General features: G+C 40.1%; 2 protein-coding genes across 8 annotated transcripts in view; one reads left to right on the forward strand and one right to left on the reverse strand.

The window, feature by feature from the left end:
- Nucleotides 1–8,719, forward strand: part of TCP11L1 (t-complex 11 like 1) — a 40,822-nt gene extending 32,103 nt beyond the window's left edge. For 4 of the 7 annotated variants that reach the window (XM_027581443.2, XM_027581445.2, XM_027581446.2 and 1 more), the window contains 2 exons: nt 1,770–1,949; nt 7,908–8,719. In XM_027581443.2, coding sequence (XP_027437244.1) covers nt 1,770–1,949; nt 7,908–7,996 — 269 coding nt within the window. In that variant the 3' untranslated portion in view covers nt 7,997–8,719. Of the gene's footprint in view, nt 1–1,769; nt 3,402–3,581; nt 3,725–7,907 lie in introns of those variants that run through there. The other 3 variants (XM_027581448.2, XM_027581449.2, XM_027581447.2) reach the window with 3 other exon arrangements.
- Nucleotides 7,297–23,270, reverse strand: part of CSTF3 (cleavage stimulation factor subunit 3) — a 69,579-nt gene continuing 53,605 nt past the window's right edge. Inside the window, exons 10-21 of the mRNA XM_027581442.2 lie at nt 22,953–23,115; nt 20,356–20,465; nt 19,879–19,995; nt 19,547–19,621; nt 17,603–17,746; nt 17,149–17,251; nt 13,449–13,518; nt 12,048–12,243; nt 9,583–9,736; nt 8,830–8,924; nt 8,624–8,684; nt 7,297–8,165 (exon numbers count right to left, since the gene is read on the reverse strand). Of these exons, the coding sequence (XP_027437243.1) occupies nt 7,963–8,165; nt 8,624–8,684; nt 8,830–8,924; nt 9,583–9,736; nt 12,048–12,243; nt 13,449–13,518; nt 17,149–17,251; nt 17,603–17,746; nt 19,547–19,621; nt 19,879–19,995; nt 20,356–20,465; nt 22,953–23,115 (1,491 nt within the window). The 3' untranslated portion in view covers nt 7,297–7,962. The remainder of the gene's footprint in view (nt 8,166–8,623; nt 8,685–8,829; nt 8,925–9,582; nt 9,737–12,047; nt 12,244–13,448; nt 13,519–17,148; nt 17,252–17,602; nt 17,747–19,546; nt 19,622–19,878; nt 19,996–20,355; nt 20,466–22,952; nt 23,116–23,270) is intronic.

A 23,270-nucleotide genomic window follows, 5' to 3' on the forward strand; every position in this document is an offset into this window, starting at 1 on the left:
ATCTAATTTGGGGGCACCTGGCTGGCTCAGTCAGAGCACGTGACTCTTGATCTCAGGGTTGTAAGTTCAAGCTCCATGTTGAGTATAGAGATTACTTAAAAATAAAATCTTTAAAAAATTTTTTTCATCTAGGGGCTCCTGGGTGGCTCAGTTGGTTAAGCGTCCGACTGTTGATTTCAGCTCAGGCCATGATCTCAAGGTTGTGAGATTGAGCCCGGAGGTGGGCCCCATGCTTAACAGGGAGTCTGCTTGAGATTCTGTCTCTCCTCTCCCTCTGCGTCTCCCCCGCAACTTGGACTTGCTCACTCGCTTGCTCTCTCAAATCTTTAAAACATTTTTTCATCTAATTTTTAAAACTCCTCTATTTCTCTTTAGTGTAATTAATTTTGAAGTCATTCTTTAGTTTCTTTATGAAACTAAATAGGTGTTCAACATAGAAATAATGAATAGTTAGCAGGCTTCAAGCAAAAGCTGAATGACCTGTGGTTATCAGATTTCAGGTTGGAGTAGAGGCTGAACCAGTGATGTGAGCCAGTTTCTAACACTATGACTTCCTTTTTATCCTTAAGTAATATTTGATGGAAAAAGTTACAGGGATCGACGGTTTTTTCAAAATGACTTCATCCCAGCCCTGCATCGGTCATGATGTCTGTCGTCTGTGGGTCACTCAGGAGGAGCCTCTTGCAGATAGAAGGACCATCAAGATTAATATTAGTGACTTTGGTAGAGATGCAGGAATGTGCCATAAATAAACCACCGGCTAACAAGCTCCTCCGCGTCCTGCCATGTTGGGTGCGGAGTAACAGGTGGTCACAGACCTGGAGCTAAAAACCAGCCCTGGGGTAGGAATGATCCAAGGATCTCCAGTTCCGTGTGGGGCTTCCAGCTCTGAGAACCTTAGAAAACCAAACTAACTTGGCAACAGGGGTGATGGGACCCATCTGGTCAGCAGTTGCTTTGTCACTGTGTATTGGGGTCTGAAGGGTGTAGGTCGTTTGCTCCTGAGAGGGTCCCACAGGCGTGCAGTTTGAAAGAACTTGGTGACTATAAATGCCCCTATTGCTTTTGTAAGAAAATCTGTGAGGGTTGATGACCATGCAGAAGCGTCCTAGAGAGGAATGGCTTAAAAAGCAACAACGTAAATTATTCCTCAGAGTAGTACAAGTTGGCAGGTGGCCATACCTCCGTGGAAGCGTTAAAGAAGGACGTTCACACTGCTTACATGTGGGCTTGGTGGGAAAAGCTCACAGACCCACAATGCTAGAATCTTTTTTTTTCCATTTCTGAACTTATAATTCCTGCTTTACCCCCCACCTGCCCTCCCCCCGGGCCCCATTTTTTATGTGCTCTTCAGCAATGGTTCATGGTGGTCTCAGTGTGTCTTTCTCCTCAGAGCAGAACCTGTCAACACTTCAGTCTCCTTGTATTGATTCACGCATTTATTCTTCCTTTCCAAATGTATTTTGAGCTTCTCCTGGGGCCAGGTCTCCTGCCAGGCCATGGGCTGAGTGCTGGCAGGGCGGTGGGGGGATGAGGAACAGGATAAGCGTGCTTCTACCCTCGTGAAACTAACCATCTAGAGCGGGAGAGGAAGTGTTCTAAATGGGCTGAATGTTCGAAGTGCACAGTGCTGTAGGTACCTGGTCTAGGGGGTGGGCAGGGAGGACTTCCCCGGAAAAGGGATGTTTAAGCTAAAAACTGAAGCAAATCAGAAGTTTGCAAAGTCACCCTGAACAAGAAACAACCAACTGCTTTCTTTTCTATCACAGATTCCCGAATCCTGATCTTCTTAGAAGGCTACCTTGCCTCAGGGCATCAGAAGCCATTGCCCACGGTCCCTGGGGGATTGGGTCCAGTTCAGAAAGAGCTGGAAGAAGTTGCTATTAAATTTGTCCGCCTGGTCAACTATAACAAGATGGTCTTCAGTCCCTACTACGATGCCATCCTCAGTAAGATCCTTGTCCGATCCTAACATGTATGCGCTCTAGGCTGCAGCAGTATTAGCCTCTTGATACAGAATACCTATTCTCAACTCTAGTGTTGCTTTGGAAAATGGCTATTTAGTACATTTCTATGTAACAGCCCTGATTCCAAAAGGAAGAACACTGTGTATCACTGTTGAAAAGAGTTGTTGACAAAGGCACTGAATTCTAGTTTGAAGGTTTGTATTTATGAGTGCAAGTTTACAAATCAAGAAGCTTCTTGTTCTCTTAAGTTTGAGGTAGCACTCACTCCGCTTTTAAACGGTTGACTGCCGTGTGTCTCCACTCGACTCTGTCCTGATTCGAGCTGCCTTGTCTTTCCCAGGGGGCTGGGGCCTCTCTTCCACCATCTGGGTAGTTTTCCTTTGAGACACCCGAGAGGATCTGCCAGCCACCCAAGAAAGAGTGACCAAGCCATGAGTGTGTTGAGACTCATGCCCCTCCCTGGCACCGGCCCTCACTCTTCCCTCCAGCTATTTTGTGTTAGAAGGGCTATCCCTAGTCTTACGGCCTCCCCCCACCCCAGTGATTGCTTTCTCCCTGCCTGGCCTAGCCAGAGCCCCCAAGCGCCAGAGTCCTTTTGTTCTAGAGGGGAGTTAATTGATTTTAAAAAGCTTATTCTTTTATACAGAATCATTCCTGAGTCTGGATGATAGCAGTTACGACTTCTGGGATCTAGAGAAAGGAAATTCTTTGACTTTTAAGCTTTGAAAGTTAAGGAGGAAATATTTTTTTAAACAATATATATGTTGGTGTAATTTAAAGGACAGATGTCTGGAGTTTTTACTGAAAAATTCACTGATACAATATACAGATGTATTGATTGGATTTGAATTTCAGAAATAGATTTAAGTGTTTTCAGATAAAACAGTATAGTGTAAGCTCACTTATTTTTTGGATAAGGAAGTCATAGAAAATCCCTGGTTTTAGAGCAGTATTTTTTTGAGGAACTTCAGTGACCAGAATTCCTGACATATCCTGTGGCTGAAAGGGTAGCTGGGGTCTCACAGATGACCCACTCTGTTAAAAAAAAAAAAAAAAAAAGTAAAAGGCATGCATGTGTGTTTTAGACAGGGACATTATATTAGAAGCAGAGCCATGAAGTTGGGAGTGAACTCCAAAAGTGCGGGAACAGCACAAGGCAAAATAATGCAAGGAATCCCTTAAAGCGGTGAGGGCTATGGTGCGGCAGGAGGCAGGCGTGATGGCAGGCACGGTGGCAGCCCACCAGAGGAATGTTCGCTCTGTAGACTATCGAGTCGTACCAAACTTCAGGAGAGGGTACGCTTATGTTGGGGGGACTGTGATTTCTCCAAATACATGCTACGAACTGTGTTCTAATGGTATTTTCTACTTGCAGTCAGAAATGTATGCTGCATTATGTGGTCCGAAGTCCTATTATTAAAGTTTATACTCAAGGACAGGTCTTCCCTGGTTTCATTGGAAGGGAATAAAAGTTCAATAAGTAGAACTTTTAAAGCACAAAATCACATCTTTTATAGTGTCTTCAAAGGAGGTCACTTCTGGAATTGTTTCTGGAGGTAAGGTTGCTCTGTGGCAGCTGTGCTTGTTGGTCATGTGGTACCCCTCTCTCCCCAGGCTGAGAAGCTCGAGCACTCTAAGTTGGCTCCATTCCCAACACGGCCCTTGAACTCACAACCCCGGGATCAGGAGTCACATGCTCTACGGGCTCAGCCTCCAGCCACCCGCCCCCGCCCCCCCCCCCCTCCCCCAGCACTCTTTTGCCTGCCTCAGCCTCCGAGAGTGTTTGGGGTTTAGTGCCACCTCTGCCAAGGATGAAGGGGAAGAGCTTTACCCTCTAATACACAGGGTGGATCAGCACTTCCTGTAGTCACTCTTCCTAAATTTTAATTCTTTTTTTTGCTTTCTTTTCTAAGGGTTAGCTTTTTACAAGATTTGACTTTTTTTTTTCCCCCCTCGTGGGTTCCTAAATTCAGAGTTAAGTTTGTACCATCTGAAATCTTGATGCATGTTTTACAGGGACCCACACAGACTCTAATGCCCCCACTCCGTACCCCCCCCCCCCAGTGTCCACTGGTGGAGTTCTCCAAGTGGCAAAGCCAAGAATGAAGGAGGCAAAGTTCAGAATCATAATATTCATACTGAATTGTGTTGTTGTTCTTTGAAGATAAGTGAGCTACTTTCTTCTTGGAATCTCATAGGATTATCACTAAAGGCCAGGAAAAATCATTTAGTCACTCAGGAAATATTTGTTGAGCATCTCCTTGTAATCTCCCCCCCACCCCAGCTCTCCCTCCAAGATATGTATCCTTTGGAGCAGAAATTATCCTTCAGAATTGACCTGGTTTTATATAATGCATTCTGATTGGATTTGACATGATTTTCCATCTAACAGGTTTGTGGAAACAAGCGTCTTTTAGGGAAGTGCTAGGTTTATTTGGCGGTAGTACTTTACTGTGGCTAGAACTGAGCGCCTTGAGAGTTTGGTCCATCATAGCAGGTGTGTTCGATCGATTTATCTGATGGCCTCACGAATGAATGAATGTCCAGAGCAGGAACTGCTACTTTGTCAGCTCTTGGTTGGGTGGATGGATTCTCAGCCTAGAATTTTTTTGAAAATATCATTATGTTTAAAGCAAAGGTGTACCATGCGATTGTTTATGTAACCATATAGCCCGACTATAAATATACTTCAGGTAAGGATGTCTTACCGACTAAGTGCAGTAGGCAGGTGCTTAAGAGTTTTTCTCTGAAGAAAAGTTATGAATAAGTCTGACATAGCAGGGATATAATGTGCACACACTGGCTGACAATTAATGGAGTATTTAGCAGTTCTGTTTTTGTGGAGGTGCCTCTGTTCATCTCTCTAAAACCCTAAGATTCCTGGGAATAAAGAGGTGTTGCCGCACCACCTTTCCTGCTGAGTTACAAAGGGAATGAATAGGTGTTTGCTGTTTGATTTCCAGTGCCTTTTGGCATGCTCTGGTTTCTGTGTAGATCGATTGTATTAATTTTCATTTTGAGGCCAGGTGGTAGAGTGGAAAGACTGGGAGCTGTCAGGAAACCAGAGTTCTGACCCCATTTCTGTTACATACTAACTGGGGCAAATCAGGACCTATTTCCAGCACATGTAACATGAAAGGACTTGACTTGATCTTTGAACTGCTTTCCAACCCTGACATTCTGTGATGTGTCTCATTTGAGTAACTTAAGTACATTGCAGTAGGATCATGCACAGAGCTCCCAACTTAGAGGACGGTCTGGGTTGGAGTCCTTCCTCTCTTGCCTTCTCACTGGTTGTGCGATATTGGGCCAGTCATTGTCCCTTGGGCCCCAGCATTTTCATCTGTAAAATGGGGAAACGACTCATTGACACTTGCCGTGAGGATTACCTTTGATAATGGGTATTAGAATGCTTTGTACATGGGAAAGGACTATAACTAGGAGGAGCGCATATAACCCTCTCCCCATAGAGGTAGACCTGTGTCTGTGCCCAGCCTCCCTCAGCCAGCGTATCCCACAGGCTGCACGGAAGGGTTCCCTCCTGTCCTGGGACGCGTACCTTCTTCTGTCATCTCTTCTGTACTAAAGCAGCGGACTTCCCTTCGCTCCTCTCCCTGCTTCCACCGCCACCCCGCGGATTCCTCCCCACCTCACCTCGGTATTATTTGAACCAATTGAATGCATGAGTGAACAAATGAAGGACAGCAGATGATGGGCTATGAACCTCCTATTTAAAGGCACTTATCTCATTGAAAACATAATCTAAATAAAGAACCACAGTGATGTTTGCACTTGTGTCTTTATATTGGATTTTGTATTCTGTAACTGTTTTGTTCCTAGTGCTCAAAACAACTTCATGGAACGGAGGAGATACTCTGTAAGCTCAATAAGCTCTTTTAATCTGTCAAATGCTCACTGATCCTTTCCGAAATAGCTAGAGCCCTGGAAAGTAAGTGTCTGGAACCTAAACGGGCAGGATTTAGTTGCACCTGGCCCTGCTGGGGGTTTCTGTTTATATTGCCTTCAGAACCTAAGAACCAGGACTTGTGTAGGCCTGGTTTAGGTTTGAAATCACATGTGTCTGGAATTAGTAGCACTAGTCACAGTTCACCATTTTTACATTTTATCTGAACTAAACACCGAGAAGGGTGTGAGAGTAACTTCTGACTTCAAGAGCAGCCCCAAAGTTGAAGAAGCTCCTTCATTTCTGCCGTTTTCATTCCTGCCACCTCTGCTTTCTGAAGTGCTGTCTTCGTCATGCTAAAAGCAGAACTCTGGTCAGGGCTCAGGGAGGAAAATTTAGAAAATGGATGAATTTTTTCTTGACTTTTATTCCCAAAGCTTGGTAAGCTGACCCTTTTGTTGAACATGTAAGATTTTACTTAGACCAGGAACATGGTATCTGTTTTGTTACTTCGTATAAATGATCTGTCAGGACTTCTGAATTTTTTATTCAATAGAACTTCACTTAAAAAAATAATAAATAGAACTTCATTTGCTGAGTGTCAGGTAAGAGGACTACCGACATTAATGAAGTTTGCTTTGGGAACTGAAATGTAAAAAATTTATGAACATGGTAAATACGTTTTTACTGTCGTATAAACGCTTGGTTTTACATGCTAAGCACAGGCCAGTAGAGGGTTATAAAATTACCAAATAAATTCATAATTATTGACCAAGATTAATATGCTGACAAAAGTATTTTTCATTCTTTTCTAATGTACAAATTTGGTTGTTGAGTTTTGCATTTACTAGGTAGCTACAACCTTTTACTTTACGAGATGTGGCAGCATAGATAAAACCTCTTACTTGAAATTCAGTGCTAAAGGCTAGAGTTTGACTGATGTTGTTCAGGAAGGACTTAAGAGTCCTTACATCTTACCTGGTTCTAGAATTCTCTAGAAAATGTCATTGCTTTTATAAGAAGGAAAAATATGGATACCTTTTGAAAATTTCTGAGTCTGGCACTACGGATATAGGAGAGTTCCTGGACAAGTGGGACTGGCTGTGAGTGTCTGCACATTAGAGTTCCAAAAGTGCAGATTTCTAACATCATGCTACTTGATCAACTGTGTCTACAAAAGGAATGATCAAATACTCAGAATCATGTTAAAATCTAAAAATTCATATAATATCTATAGCAGAACATTAGAAAATGGTTTCTCCCAACAATCCTTTTTGTGTTTAAAGATCAAATAACATTCAGGGGAAAAACATCTTAGAAATAAATGCAGTAGGAACACTTATAATACACAGTGGCTGCTCAGTGGCACTTTTCATCAAGGTGGGTTTCTGTTTATATAGCCTTCAGAACAATATATGTTTTCAGTTTGTACTGAGAGCAGGAGAGGGCAAGTAGGTAAGTATACATGGAGTAAATACGAAATGACTTATTTGAATTGGCATTTATTTTTAAATGGTATTGGCTGAATAAAGTAAGTAGTTATTTTAAATAAATTCTGAATGGAAGCAGCAGGAGGCATGACATTTTTGAGATCCTTTTATTTTTTTAAAGGATTGTTTTAAAATTTTAAACTACAAAACCGATTCCATACATTCTGCCATAAATAAAAACAAACAATAAGGCAGGACTCTACATAAGCAAACTGAGAACTTTTTCAGAAAATGTGATAAAATGCTTTACAATCATAAGCCATCCAGTTTTTAAAATAAAACTGTTGAAAACTCACAAATCTTCAAGCGGCACATACAAGACCCCCTTGAAGAGGGAACAAAACGTGGTTCTGCCATTTTGTGCTGTTCTCACATTTTTGAAAACCTAGTTTTGCTTAGAGCACAGGTCTGTTCCATGTTCTAAAATTCACACAGGTTGGTTGTTTTTTTCTCAAGAACCATATGATAGAGGCACCAATGACAATACAACTTTGTTTCCAAGAACCTTGTAACAAAGCATTGTCTCTTTTAAACATATGACTTAAGAGGCAAGAACGGAATCCTGGAGGAGTTTTCTTCCAGAGGCCGGCCAAGGCCCGCTTCACCGAATTCGCTTCTGCTGCCGCGCTCTGTAGATGTCATGAACGGGGGGAACGACAGCTCCCTTTTCTTCATCATCATCGGAATCCTCGTTGGGCCTCTTGACCGCCTTGGTGAGTACGGCGTTGCTCTCCACTGGGCCGTTGCCCTCAACGGCCAGCTCCGGGGCGCCGCCTGTGATGATCCGCACAGCTTCCTCAACAGCTGCGCAAACCACACAGAAAGGAAGGACTGTTGGTGGGGGGAGGCCTGGGGCGGGGGGGGGGGGGCTGCAGGGTCTGCCCCGGGGAGAGAGACTGCACGCGCTACTAGGGACACTTTGTGGTTGACTGCAGAGCCTACTATTGGCAGAGCAAGGGAGGGCACGAGTGATACTACATAATTAAAGGAAAAGATCAAAGTGGCTCTTAAAATGACTTTCAGAAGCCCAGTGTCCTAGTTCGTGTTCCCATGATAGAAAAGATCCGCTTTTGTGATGTTTCACTCAGTGGCATTAGAATGTGAACTAGCCTCTCTGTACCAAAGAGGGTTTGACTGCTCTGAGGTTTCATTGTACTGCAAGATGGCTAGCTGGATTTGGGAACTTCAGTGGCAAAGAATAACAATCACCTGCCTAGGAGACCACGTGAATTCGGCCCTAAAGCGGGGCTTTCGTCACTTACTATTTGGTATCTTGCATCTTCGGAAAATTTCCATCAGTTCATCCACTTGTACAAAAGGACCCTATTTTGACACAAATAAATTTTAATCTCCAATAATCTGACAAGTTAAAATCGCACTACTTTACATTTTCCGTGAGACACGAAAAAGCGCATGATTATTATAACCCATAGAGCAAGTATTATCAAGAAAATAAGAGTAAACAAACCTGGAAGCAGATGGGAGGAGGGAGGAGTTTCATTAGAACGACGGCTGCAGGTGGCACTGGGAACACACCCCCAGGAACAGGGTGTAAGCCGGGTGCTGTGACACAAGGAGAAGGGGGGATCAGACAGGATGGAAGAATTTCTAGACAGAGCTAAAATAGAAGTAGTTTATATAGAGAGTTCTAAGTGTTGCTTTGTTCTGGACATTTTAACTTGCTTTTACTGCTATACATGTTTGGCCAACTAAAGTGGAGGAGACAGGCCCGTCTCACCCCCATGGCCGCTGGGAGGCAGAAAAGTAAACAACCCAGTGGCAGAACTTCAGTTTTTGTCAAACACCATTTCTAAGCCTCATAAATCATGTGTTCGGCAATCCTTTTTAAAGTCAGTTACTCAACAGCATGTTTAATCATAAGGGCCTTGTTCAAATAGGATCTAGAAGGGCCGCTACCCATTAGTAAGTGTAAATAATACCAAACAGCGTCACCGAAGTGAGTGTCCAGTTGTACAGGTAATTTGTATGGAGCAGCATTTCTGCCCAAACGGGTTACTAGAATCTGGATCGTTAAGGGTATTTTTGTTTTTAAAGACATTCTTAACTCCTCTTGCTTCAAAGATTACAGCCAAGTCACTTGTCATAGTGACCCTGAGTCTAATAATTAACCTGCAAGGGAAAGGTCACATCACTCCCCCCCACCTCTGGATTTAAATCAACAAACAGAGGTCTCAGTACTGGATCTAAAGTCATGGCTTACGTGCTAAATGTCGTGGCTGAAATGGAATCATCTGCTGAGTGTCTGGTTTAGGGTATTCTGGTTTTCTATCCACTTCATCTTTCAGAACAGGCACTATAGAAGGAGCTACAACTGGGTCTGGAATTATAGCTGCTAGCTTAGCACGGGAGACATCCTGAAAATGCAGAACAGAAGAATCCTAAACCTGAAAAAGGGACTTGAAGTATAATTGTGCAATTCTACAATCTTGAGGATACACTGAATAACTGGGTTAAAACCACAGACAGAGAACTGAGAGGGATAAGTTAGAATGTGACGGTAAAGACTGTTAAACACTCAACAAGGAAAGCTACCAAGGCTCTGGAGATGTGGTGTTTCATAACCTTACCCTAACCCTGCAGGAATTGTTTGACTCAGTGCTGCTGGGTAGGACATTTGCAGGCTTTTTTGAATAAACACCTGACTGGGCACCAGGTAGCGAGTGGGGCAATTTGTGAGAAAATCTACAATTTTAGATATTTTTCTGACCCTTCCCTTCCACTAGAACAATATCAATTTAAGTGAAGCCCTACTTCATGAAAACTAAAATAATCACTTTAATACAATTTTGTTAATGAAATAAAAAATTATCCCCAACATAGTTACAGGGAAGAAAGGATCTATATTGAGCAGCCACCCTTTGTCCAGTTTTCACCATTTATTCCCTCTTTGATGAGGCAAATAGTAACCTCTCCATTTTATAGAAGGAACTGAAGCTCGAAAAGGTTCTAATATTTCCAAGGTCATAGAGCTAAAAAGTAGAGAAAGGACTGGAAGCACCAGCCTCTGACCACAAACCCACCCACCACTCTCTTTTTAGTTTATCAGCAGTGACCCACCAGGGCTGAGAACAGTTCTCCAAGACCGGTCAAAAGAGACAATATGGTCACCTATTAATGGGGCCCCTCCCCAGAGAAGTTCTTGTGCTGCAGGTGCTGGTGTCAGCCTGCCTGTCCGGAACCAAAAGAGCCCCCTTTGCCATCATCGACATAGAAGAACATTTCACTTTCTCAAAATTTGCTCATATGCAGTTGGTGGCAAATCTCAGTGAGTAGGCCCATTGGGAATGGCTTTTTTCTCTTCCCTTATCACATTATGTACACATGGGAGTATATTTAATCCTTCTCCCCCAAAATGAAAGAGTTGAAATAGAAATAGAAGATGGAGAATTCATATTGAAGAACTAGTTCAACTTGGGTGTCTGGGTGGCTCAGTTGGTTAAGCGACTGCCTTTGGCTCAGGTCATGATCCTGGAGTCCCGGGATCAAGTCCCGCATCAGGCTCCCTACTCAGCAGGGAGTCTGCTTCTCCCTCTGACCCTCCCCCCTCTCATGTGCTCTCTCTCTCTCTCTCTCTCAAATAAATAAATAAATCTTAAAAATAGTTCAACTTGGAAATAGTAAGAGCTCTATTTTCATTAATTTCCATTTTCATCTTGACGAAGTTGAAATAGTCCTTGCTAACTTCACATAGTGGTCTTAAAGATCTTTTGCTTTTCCTTGAGAAGTTAAACTAGAAGCTGACCTTTCTGACCCCTGAGCAGTCACCCCTAGTTACAGAATAGGAAGATGGGACTGGCATGGAACTGGGGCTTCCATCAGCGAAAAGGTCTGAAGCTCAATTATGGGTCATTTTCTCCAAACATGTAAATTTGGTTCACACACCAGACCAGCAAGACGCAGGCCCAAAGACACTGCTGAAGAGAATGATGGTCAAGAGCATCCTAATGCTGGTTGGCTTAAAGGGACCCAATCTAGGATCTTGTGGGTATTCGCTTCCCTTTGGATTTCTATCTTGGTCTTTGTTTTCATGACACAGGAAAAAAAAAATCAAGAAATGATAGAACAATGTTTTTCTCAGCAAGGGCTATTTCTGGAGCTGCATGAACATTAATCTTTCCCCCTGGCCTGAACAGGTTCAGGGGCCAGATTTCTTAGGATACAGTTGTCTATATAGAGGAGTTCCATTCCCAGATAAGCTCATTTCCTCAAGAGCCCCCTGAAGTACTGTGTTAAGATACAAATCCCTTCAGGAACTTTATGGACTGCTTAACAAGCTGTGAGGTTTCTTCATTATACCTACAGGAGCTACATTTGGTTTAAGATCTGTCAAAACACGTTCATGAGTTTTAAGAACTATTAGAAAAAAACGTAATACCTAAAATTACATTTTTTCTTCCTTCATGTGCCCACCAGACAAGATACAGGGCATTGGCAATTTCAGGGGAAGGCTGAAAGTGTTAAATCTCTCTCATTTTGTTCAGTACTTTTGATACTCAATGTTACATAAACAAGGAAAATCCCTGAACTTTTTTCCTGTTTTCTGAAAATCTATTCTAAAACTAATTTCTGTTTCAGAATTTGCTTTAGAGGGATGTGTATCCATAAACTATTCTAAAACACAGGAAAAGTAGGGACACTACACACCTCTTGATCCTAAGTACATACCTTATAACCAAGCGCTTTTAGTTCACTTGCCGAGCAAGGATATAAGTCCATGAACTTATATCTGTCCACCAATAGAGCTGTTTCTTTGCCTTCATACTCTTCTTTGAATGCTGTAAACCGTCTTTTCTCCACTTTGAGTATGCTAGCTAGATCACCAATGTTACTTTCGAAAGCTAGAAATCGGGCCCAGATTTCTCTGTAATAAATACAATCAGTACTTAATTATTCTGGGTTTGGAAGAGGGAGTACATTTACAAAAAAAAAGCCTGAAGTTCCCTCCTCCCCTTTTTTAGTTAGAAAAAGCTCTTTTTTTAATTAAGATTTCCAGACTACAGGACAGTAACAAATACCTATAGATCATCATCATTACCTAGATTTAATCATTGTTAATATTTTGCCATATTTGCCTCATCTTGCTTTTGCTTAAGTATTTGAAAGTAAGTTATAGATCTAATACTTCAACCTGCACTCCTGTGTATTTACGCCTCTTTTTGAGATTTTATTTATTTAGCACATCTTCCTATCCCCTTGTGTTAAGAGACAGGTAAACTCTAGGTGGAAGAGCTGAAAAGGAACATACCCAGACGTCCAGTTTCTCCTGAATAATGTGGCTTCACCATTTTGTTTAGGGGCATGAATTATTATGTAGAATACATTCTTCACTCAATGTATGAATAAAAATATATTCTAAAACCTAATGATTTTTTTTTCTTATTAACATGGATTATTTGGGACATATTTGTGCCTAAGAACTGTTGTAACAGCCAAAATTAATTTTCTGAGACTCTACTTAAATGTCACTAAACACCTTTGTATTAAAGTAACACACAGAATGCCTACTGCATACCAGGAATAGGACTATCACAAAAAGCCTACAGTGGCAGATACTACTATTAGTCGATGAGATAAGGTTTGGGAAGGTTATGAAATGTATCCAGGGTATAATCTAATCAGCTGAGCTGGAAATTGAACCCAAGACTCCAAAGCCTTACTATTTCCACTCTACCACTATACCATGTTCCTTTGTTTGATAAAACTGACAGTCAAAAGCATAAACCAGGGATATAATATGTCAAACAAACTTTCAATATTTAAGAGTTTTTGCCCTCGAGTAAGGTAAACCTTTCAGAACTTGTATTTGTTCATATCAATTTCTAGGGCATGGTAAACTAGGAAGATATATTGAAATATTTAACAATAAATGGCTAACACATCTCTCAAAACAATTCTCAGTATACATTCTTTTTAAAAATTTTAAACAGGCAGGTATTTGTAAATTAAGCTTCAAGAGAGAAGGGAAATTTCTCCTGAAACTTATAAACAAACGTTCATCCACAGATCACAATTCAAGTGTTAAAGCTGCCATCGGAACCCAACCAACAAGTTTTCCCAACAGCTTACCCAGACTTCTCAGGAGGAAGGCTTCCAGAGGTTAAGACTCGTTCAAACAAAACTCGGGTATTATTGTCCTCTAGGATATATAAAAAGATTTTAAATATTGAAAAATTACATTTTACAATCAACCGTGTATTTACACATGCATCATCTCGTTTAATTCTCAGAAAAATCCTCTGCAAAAAGGTAACTATTTCCCTAGTTTTTATAGATGAGTTAACCTGGGATTCAAAACAATTGAGTTGGGGATGCCTGTGTGGACCAGTCCATTAAGCGTCTGCCTTGGGCTCAGGTCATGATCCCAGGGTCCTGGGATCAAGCCCCATATCGGGCTCCCTGCTCCACGGAGAGCCTGCTTCTCCCTCTCCCTCTGCTGCTCCCCCTGCTTGTGCTCTTTCGATCTCTCTGACAAAATCTTAAATAACCCAAAACAACAACAACAATAAAACCAAACAAAAAATTATTGAGTTGATCTGGCTCACTGTTACTGAGTAACAGCAGGAACTAGAAGCCAGGTCTTTTTACCTGTAGTTCAGCCCTCCTCCTGCATATACTGCATTTATGTCAGGCCATTTATAACTGTGATATCTGAGCGAGGTATCCACTGGCCTTTTTGATTTTTTTTTAAGATTTTATTTATCTATTTGAGAGAGAAGGAGAGCGTGAGCAGGGTGAGAGGCAAAGGGAGAAGCAGGCTCCTGCTGAGCAGGGAGCCCAATGTGAGGCTCAATCCCAGGACCCCGGGATCATGGCCTGAGCTGAAGGCAGCCTCTTAACCGACTGAGCCACCCAGGCGCCCCCCACTGACCTTTTAAATATAATAAAAATTATATATCTGCTTCCATTGTGTCACGATTGATATTTTTTAGATATCTGGAATGTGATGGATGGCAAGCTCAAATTTATATATAGGCGATTTTCTTATTTTGCAGCACTAGGACTACTCTCTATATAACTACTTTAAATTCTTGTATAGGTACAATTAAAATTTAAGTATTGGGAGGTCCTCTGTAGCTGGAAGTGGGAAAATAACACTTCTTCCTAAGGGATCTATTAAAATTCAAGAATCCTGCAATACATTTACTAACAATCATTGAACTGGATATTTTAAATGGGGGCATTTATGGTATATAAACTATACCTTAATAAAGTTGTTTTTTAAAAAATCCAGCAGAGTCTTGGTTTTTATTGCCTCAGGGTAGTTATTCAGTGTTTACTACATGTTCATACACAAAGTAAAACCAAGAGATTAAATGTGTTGAACCTAAGAAGATGGCACCATATTCAAGGCTTTCATCTTAAACTTAACATACCATACTTTAAAAAATAAGTAAATCTTGTATTTTATTCTTTTTGTTTTAACCCAGGCTTTGCTCCATACACACTTTCTACCATTCCACATAACTTTCCCACTGCTTTACATGCCACCTTCTCTACCTGGAATAATGCATTTTCCTCTATCTTTTCCTGGCTAACTACTGTTCATCCTTCAAGACCCATCTCATGTTGCCTCTAGAACAGCACTGTCCAACAGACATACAATGCAAGCTACATATATAATTTAAATTTTCTGCTAGCCACATTTAAGAGTAAAAACAGGTGAAATTAATTTTAATATATTTTATTTAACCCAAGATATCTAAGTTATTTTGGCATGTAATTAGATGAAAATTAAGGTATTTTACTTTTTTTTACCTTTTTTATTTTTTGTACTGACTCTTTGAAATCTGGTATGTATTTTATACTTACACCACATCTCATTTTGGCCTAGCCCCATTTCAGGGGCTCAATTCTTAGTGGTCTAGTGGCTATCACAACCGCACAGCACAGCTCTAGAACTTAAATTGTACTCTCTTCTCTGTGCTTCCAAAGTAGCTCATTCAGGCTCTGTTATAGTAGCACATTTTTTTCATGATTGTCACCACCATCCTAAGTAATAACATTTACAATATGCATACCACATTCCATGTGTAAGTCAAACCCATGCAAAAATTCATCTAATCCTCAACAATCCTATGAGAGGCATTCTTATGACCATACTGCAGATGAGAAATGGGAAACAAGATTATATACCTAACCCCAGAATTTATGCTACAATTAAGCACCAAAAGATGATGCAGTTACGTTTACACATCTGATTCCCCCATAAGAATGCTCTGAGAATAGGAATGGAGTCCTATTCGCCTTCATATTCCCAGACTCTAGTAACCGAAGGTACTGAATAAATGAAAAGATGGGTAGATGGATGAACAAATGAAAGAACTATGTAAACACTGATTTTTGGAAGACAATAATAAGGCTGATATCAGATATCTGCATTTTTGGAAAAACATACACTAGTAACTATTCTAAAAAAAATCAAAATAATTTGCAATTGTTGAGAACATTTTTTTTTTAAGGAACATTCTTTTTTTTTTTTAAAGATTTTATTTGACCGAGAGAGAGCACAAGCAGGGGGAGCGACAGGAAGAGAGACAGAGGGAGAAGGAGGCTCCCCACGGAGCAGGGAGCCTGGTATGGGGCTCGATCCAAGGACCCTGGGATCATGACCTGAGCCGAAGGCAGACGCTTAACCAACTGAGCCACCCAGGCGCCCAAGGAACATTAATTCTATAAGAGAAAATTTTTTGTAATTCAATGCTCCATTATCTCATTTTTTGGAGTTAAGTCCTCTTCCAGAGTGTAGACTCATTAAGCTAAAATACCAAATCGTATTTAAGTTGTTTCTACTATATAGGCATAAAGAATGCTGTATTTTTAAAAAATATCATTCAGGGGCGCCTGGGTGGCTCAGTCATTAAGCGTCTGCCTTCGGCTCGGGTCATGATCCCAGGGTCCTGGGATCGAGCCCTACATCGGGCTCCCTGCTCGGCGGGAAGCCTGCTTCTCCCTCTCCCATTCCCCCTGCTTGTGTTCCCTCTCTTGCTGTGTCTCTCTCTGTCAAATAAATAAAATCTTTAAAATAAATAAATAAATAAAAAATATCAAAGCATTGATATATAGCTGTGATATCTAACTCATTTACATGGCACGTAATTGTACATTTCTTTCTTAAACCAACTTTTATACCAGATCATTTCTAGTCAAGAAATTACATGTACTAGACTGTGGGTAACTAGACTAAATGAGACACACATATATATATATGTTATATAAATCCCCCAGCTCCGTGCCCAGTGTAAGGTCGGATCTTAGTAAAGGATGGCCATTATTATTACAACAGGATAGAGAAATAAAGATGGTAATAAACAGAACGTTTCTTTTGGAAATCTTCCCCAGCAGCCTCCAAGCATTTCACTTTACTACTTGGGCATCTTTGAGTTTGGTGGCTAGATATTTGTTGTCTGTTCCTCCACCCCCCACCCAGGAAACAAGAGATGATTTGCCCAGAGGCGTCAGAGATGAGCATGAACAACTCTTTTTCCCCAAGTCTGAATTTGTGGCTTTATCCTACTAGTGATGGGACTTCACTGATGAGGCATTAAAGACCATCCTTCAGAGTCAAAAGCATCTACTATTACTCAAATACAAATTCATGGTTGTTAGGCCAATATTTCTTGAGTGCCTATTAAGTGTCTGGTTCCAGTGTGATGACAGAATTAGAATACATGTGAGAAAGAAAGAAACCCAGCAACATATTTTCAGAGATTGATACTGATGGTTTAGTATTAATTACATAACCATTATAGATCTACAACTGACTTACCATTGAGGTGAGAAAGATAGTCAATATAGGCCAAGACATATTCTGGAATGTCTCCATATTTCTTTAGACCCAGCTCAAAAATCTTAAAGGCAACAGATTTGTCCTAGAAGTAGAGAGGAATGTACTGGTTTCTATGAAATGTCAGACAAGATACTCAAAACAATATTAAAACTGTGACACCTAAGCAAGTTACATTAAGTATTAAAATGGAAATTAAAATCATATTAAGTAAAAACTGCTGAGTTAAAAACCAAGGTGTTTAATAAAGCATAAATTAGCAGGCAGTGGGGATTTGGATGATGCTCCATATAATTTTACACAGATACACTTAGACTTCCTTTATGATACAGAACAATTAAAACTTAAGGACAGAAACTAGGACTACCTTTCTTTTAATGAATGTATCTCAGATGAAAAAAGCTATTTTACCTTTATATTTTATTTCAGCACTTACCTTACTACAGTAATACTCCATGAGTGCTGCAGTAACATAGACATGGTGGCGGGTTCTGGTATCTTCTCTTGCTTTTTTAAATATCATTCTTCCAGATTTGATACCTTCTGCTCTTCTTGCAAATTTCATATATTGGATATATACCTATGCAAAAAAAAGAAAAAAGGATTTCTTTTCTACAGATTAGGTAGAATGTGATTCCTGTAGCATCCAAAACAGTCTCACCTTATTCTTACAGTAGTATGTTTCCTGTATAAGAAAACAATTTTGAATACCCAAGATACCAGAAAGTAAGCTTATAGATAGTGCTCTATTTAAGTCCACAAGCAAATTTTTTCTGGTAGTAAAGATGCATGCAAATTAATTTTTTTAATGCAAATAAATTTTTAAAAATTGATACATAATTCAAATGCCACAATATTCACCCTTTAAAGTGTACAATTTAATGGTTTTTAGTATATGCATGAGGCTATACAATCATTACTACTATCTAATTCCAGAATATGCAATTAAGTTTTAAGGAGGGAGTAAAAGTAAAACTACTAGAAAACATCCCATAAATAAATGCCAACACCTAGAAACTCAAGATTTAATTTAATACAAGCATCTTTAATAATATATGTTTAACTTTACATTTGCTTGGTTTATTGCTTTAAAAGCCTACTAACTCTGTTTTTCCAAAGACCATATAATATATCTTTTACTGGTAAACTATTCATGAGCCATTTTATCCTCAGCACCACAGAGTGCACAATACATGATAAGCATGTAATATTAGTTCAATAAACAAATGTTTCTGGACTAAGAGTAGAGTCCTGATTTGCCCAGTTTTGATGATGTCAAACTATGTTACCCAGTTTTGACGGATGGATGAATGGATGAATGAACTATGAGTTCCTTGAGGAAAGGGATTTTCTCTAATTTGTCATTATACTTCTGGAATCTAGCATGGTGCACAGAGCAGTTCGCTAAATGAATTTTAAAATGATGAATAAATGCAAGCAATCAGAACAGTGGAATCCCAACACAAACCAACAAAAAAGCAGTATAGATTTGACTTGAAGCAGAGGCTCTAGAGCTGCAGACACTCGCCTGTCCACTTCCCCTCTGGATGAGAGAGCTTCATTGCATTGTCACAGAAACTCAGGGCTTTGAAAACCACTATTATGGAGCAGAATTCAGGATAAAGTGAGTGCCCGTCCAATTCCTTCCCAGAATATTGGCTTCTCTTGTTTCCATTTATTTAAAAGGAAATATTTATGAGGCAACAATTATGTGGCATAAATGGCTTTAAACCATGATCACAAGGAAGGTGTTAAAAGAAAGCACCACTGCTTCATACTGCTGCATTTATTTATTTTTATTTTTATTTTTAAAGATTTTATTTATTTATCTGACAGAGAGATAGAGCACAAGTAGGCAGAGTGGCAGCAGAGGGAAAGGGAGAAGCAGGCTCTCCGCTGAGCAGGGAGCCCGATGCGGGGCTCAATCCCAGGACACTGAGATCATGACTTGAGCCAAAGGCAGACGCTTAACCATCTGAGCCACCCAGGTGCCCCCATACTGCTGCATTTAAAAAAAAAAATCGAGGGGGCGCCTGGTTCGCTCAGTTGTTAGAGCATGCAACTCTTGATCTCAGGGTTGTGAGTTCAAGCCTCACACTGGGTGTGCAGTCTACTTAAAATAAAATAAATAAAATAGTAAGAAAACAAAGAAAGAAGAGAACAGATCAGTAATTGACTATGAAGGGGTCACATGAGGGAATTTCTGTGAGGTGATTAAAGTGTTTTGTATCTTAATTGTGATGGTGGTCCCATGACTCAATGTTACTGGTCAAGATTCACAGAACTATAACAAAAAAACCAGTGAATTTTAATGTACGTAAATTAAAAATTTTTGTTAAAGCTGACCGCAAAGGTGGTAAGGAAACATAATGTTACTCACCAAGGTGGGGTCAATATCCTCAATTGCCAGAAGTCTGTTATATATACTGTGAACTTTCTCATATTTCATGCGACTCTAAGGTGGTAGAGAAGAAGTGGATATAAATATACATTCATAAACAAGCAGGATTTGAGCTCTGAGGAATCCAGAGGCTGCACCCCACAATGGCACCTGCTTTGAGCATAAATATATAATGAGCTGAGGACTAATAACTGTTCATTTTGCATCATCTCTACTAAAAGCAGTATGCCTGGCAAAGAAGCAGCCAGAAAAAAATTTAGTCCTACTGTAAAAAATCCAATTATAAGAAAGTTCTAAATATTGTTACTGACCTCTTCATAATCTGCATATGCAAAATAAAGAAGCATATTCTTCTTTAATAAAGTGCTTATGGCTCTTTCATATATATTAGCAGCTTCATCACTAAATAATTTGGCATTATTCATATCCTAGGAGAAAAAATATTCACTCTTTAATAATTTTCATATAGCTGTAAGAGAATGAAATAGACATATATACATATGGACACATATGCATTTCTGGATTCTAAAAAAATTCCAAAGACAGCATACAGAAGAATCATACAAGTATTCTAAATGGTTCATCATTTTAACAGATTAAAAAACAGCCCCTATATTTTAATTCTGACTAAGGTAGCCACATATAACAGTGTCACTAAGCTTTATATTGACATAAGATTAACATTTTCAACACCCATAGTTCATTACCAAAATTCAGTGTTATATTTTTAGCAAATTTTGCTCTATTAAAACCATGAAAAGGCCAAAGGTGGGGAGAGGAATACTTACCCCCTTTTCTGCAAGCAGTTTACTTGACTGCTCAAGATACTGGGCGGCTTCATACCAAATATCAGGGTGATGGCCCAGTACAAGCAGGCACTGTTCATAAGCAAACATAACTAGGGAAGACATTCACAACATTCAATTAAAATAAATATTTATGAAACTATCAGTACAAGCATCACAACAAACTTAGTAGGCTAAAACAGGGCTGTCAATAATGAATGATAATTAGAAATAAAAGCTGTAGTGACTTCTGGCACCATTACCCACCCAAGCCCCATCCATCCATCTATCATTTATCAAATTAGTATTTATTTAGCACAAACTATATGCTAGGGAATGTGAGAGATCCTGAATGTATCAGTGACTAAGACTTCCTATACTTAAGGAGTCTGCCCTGTGTTGGGAAGATATCACAAAGGCAATTATAAAAAGTACTAACTATTATGATGAGGAAAGTACAGTGTACTCTTGAACTTGCAGCAGCAGAACTTAGCATAGTTTAGGGACTCAAGAAAGGCTTCCCTAAGGAACTGACATCTAAAGCAAAACCTGAAGAAGGAATAGAATCTGGTCAGATGAGAGAGTAAGTGGAGCAGGGAACATGGTGTAGGCAAAGAAAACTATCTGCAAAGGCTTATAGATAAGAGTGACAAGACTGAGGAATTGTTTCAAGTTCCAAATTCTAGTTCTGACAGTAGCAGAGTTGTTTCTGTAAGATTAACTCTCCTGAAAATAAAAATCATAAACCAAAAAAGAAAAACCACAAAAAAACAAAACCTAAAGGCATGGGAGACTGAGCAATAGAAACCAAAGGCCAAGACAGAAACCAAAGAACATTGAGCCCTTAAAAAATCAGAACCACACAGGGTAAGATCCATATTTAATATGACTTTTCCCCTCAGGGACACATCCCTTTGTGTACAGTTCTGGGATAGCTAGATCTCAAGTCAAATACTGAAGTCTTACTGGCTTGAGGAAAGTAACATGGCATTCTGAGCTATGAGAATAGGCAGAAAATTAAGGGGGAAAATCCCCCCCAAAGGGAGAGCCACGGAGGATGGAGCCTGAATATCTGAGCATAAATGCCCTCAAATCTTTAGTTGGCCTCTAAAATATACTTACACAGGGAAGAATACAAAGAGCTCAAGTGGAAAGCAAAGCAGGAAGGCTGAAAGAGCTGAATAGGTTTCTCAGCAGTTGCCCATTGTAATGGAGACCAAGTTTAGAATTTGAGTCTCATCAAGTTAGAGGGTCTGGGCAAACACCTTGAACTTCCCATTCTGTTTAAGGAGTAAAGATTTTGTCCCAAGACAAAGAGATTTACCGCGAAATTAAAGGCAAAACTAAAACAGATCCATCCTAACAAGGTCCAGGTGATCTGTCAGTAATTTAACCCCATGATAAAATAAAATTCAACATTTTTCAGAGGAAGATGACAGAACCCAGTCTTTACAATGTAGCATTTGGACATCTGTATAATGTCCAAAAGGAAAATTTTACTATTTTTTTTCTTTTATTTATTTATTTGACAGAGAGAGACACAGCGAGAGAGGGAACACAAGCAGGGGGAGTGAGAGAGGGAAAGCAGGCTTTCCACAGAGCAGGGAGCCTGATGCAGGGCTCGATCCCAGGACCCTGGGATCATGACCTGAGCCAAAGGCAGACGCTTAATGACTGAGCTACACAGTCGCCCCCAAAAGAAAAATTTTAAATGTCTAGACTCTGACAAAACAGGAAGATGTGACCCACAGTCAAGAGAAAAAGGAACCAATTCCATGATGGCCCACATGTTGAAAATCAGCATATGAGGACTTTGGAACTACTCTTATAAATATGTTCAAGGATATAAAGAAAAAGATGGTAATAAACACAGAATCTCAACAGAGAAATGGAAACTATAAAAAAGAAACTATAAAAAAATACAATATATTTTTTTAAGTAGACTCCATGTTGGGTGTGGAGCCCAGCATGGGATTTGAACTCATGACCCTGAGATCAAGACCTGGACACTTAACCAACTGAGCCATCCAGGACCCCCTTTTTTCTTAAATAGGCACTACACCCATTGTGGAGCCCAATGCAGGGTTTGAACTCATGACCCTGAGATTAAGACCTGAACTGAGATCAAGTTGGACACTTAACCTACTGAGCCACCCATGCGCTCCCCAAAATTTCTAGAATGGAAATTTATAGAACTAAAAAGTATAATATCTGGAATTCACTGGATGGGTTTAACAGCAGATTGGATATGATAAACAAAGGTCAGTGAACATGGATGGAGATAGAGCTATAGAACTTACTGAATCTGAAGAACATAAGAGAAAAAAAAGACTGAAGGTAAAAAATAGCCTATGAGGGCGCCTGGGTGGCTCAGTTGGTTGAGCAACTGCCTTCGGCTCAGGTCATGATCCTGGAGTCTGGGGATTGAGTCCCGCATCAGGCTCCCTGCTCAGCAGGGAGTCTCCCTCTGACCCTCCCCACTCTCATGTGCTCTCTCTCAAATAAATAAATAAAATCTTTAAAAAAAAATAGCCTGTGGGATAATATCAAGTGGCTGAACATATATGTAACTGGAGTCCCAGGAGGGTTAATCTTATTACCTCTTTTTGTGATAAGCGTCTGATCTTCTGTACGAAGAGGGTTGCTCTTTTCCCACTGTATGTATTTCTTCCACATATCCACCTGCTGGGCTTCTTGGGGAGTATTCTGAGGAGGCACTGAGGGAGCATTGCGGTCCAAACCTTTCATTACTGTCTCATATTCCTAGATAACAAGCATTTAGAATTCGTGGTAAGCCTAAAAACAACTCAGATATATGGAACAGAGTTGATCAGTTTGGAATACTTTGTTCAAAATGCCTATTTTCCCCAAATACAACTTTGTTAATATAATCTAAAAACTATTGAAGAGCAGGGAGA

The sequence above is a fragment of the Zalophus californianus genome, chromosome 11, assembly GCF_009762305.2.
Source record: "Zalophus californianus isolate mZalCal1 chromosome 11, mZalCal1.pri.v2, whole genome shotgun sequence".
Taxonomy (NCBI): Eukaryota; Metazoa; Chordata; class Mammalia; order Carnivora; family Otariidae; genus Zalophus; species Zalophus californianus.